General features: G+C 30.9%; 1 protein-coding gene across 1 annotated transcript in view; it reads left to right on the forward strand.

Moving 5' to 3' along the window:
• Positions 1–557, forward strand: part of LOC107642072 (annexin D5-like) — an 8,595-nt gene that overhangs the window by 774 nt on the left and 7,264 nt on the right. The window contains exon 4 of the mRNA XM_016345392.2: positions 160–375. Within this exon, the coding sequence (XP_016200878.1) occupies positions 160–375 (216 nt within the window). The remainder of the gene's footprint in view (positions 1–159; positions 376–557) is intronic.

Below are 557 nucleotides of genomic sequence, written 5' to 3' on the forward strand. Positions count from 1 at the left end.
ATATGTTGGTGAAAATTCATATACAATTATCTTTGCAAAAATTATTGAATAATTATTTAATAATTGTTAACTGATAACTTTGTATGAAAATAATTGTGTGCCGAAATTTCTACCATGTATTAATTCAATGTTGAATCATGCATGTATGGTGTGACACAGATCTTGCTTGCATATTTGAATAACCCTCGTGATGAAAGCGACGAGGTTGACATGGAACAAGCTGGGAAAGATGCAAAGGCTTTGTACAAAGCAGGGGAAAAGAGACTTGGAACAGATGAGGACACTTTTATCAAAATTTTCAGCGAACGGAGTGCACCACATTTGGTTGCTGTCAACTCTTACTACAACCATGTGCATGGTCACTCACTCAAGAAGGTATACGTATCATCATACCCTTAAACTCAATCAATATAAGAATTTATTAGTTGTCTATAACATACACATCTCTTCTTGTTCCCAAAGTTTAAAAAAAAAAATAGTGTAAGTCTATAAGATATTAAACTTTATAAATAATATAATCAAAATTGATTTACATTTATAGAGAAATTAGATTTATA

The sequence above is a fragment of the Arachis ipaensis genome, chromosome B05, assembly GCF_000816755.2.
Source record: "Arachis ipaensis cultivar K30076 chromosome B05, Araip1.1, whole genome shotgun sequence".
NCBI classification, from domain to species: Eukaryota; Viridiplantae; Streptophyta; class Magnoliopsida; order Fabales; family Fabaceae; genus Arachis; species Arachis ipaensis.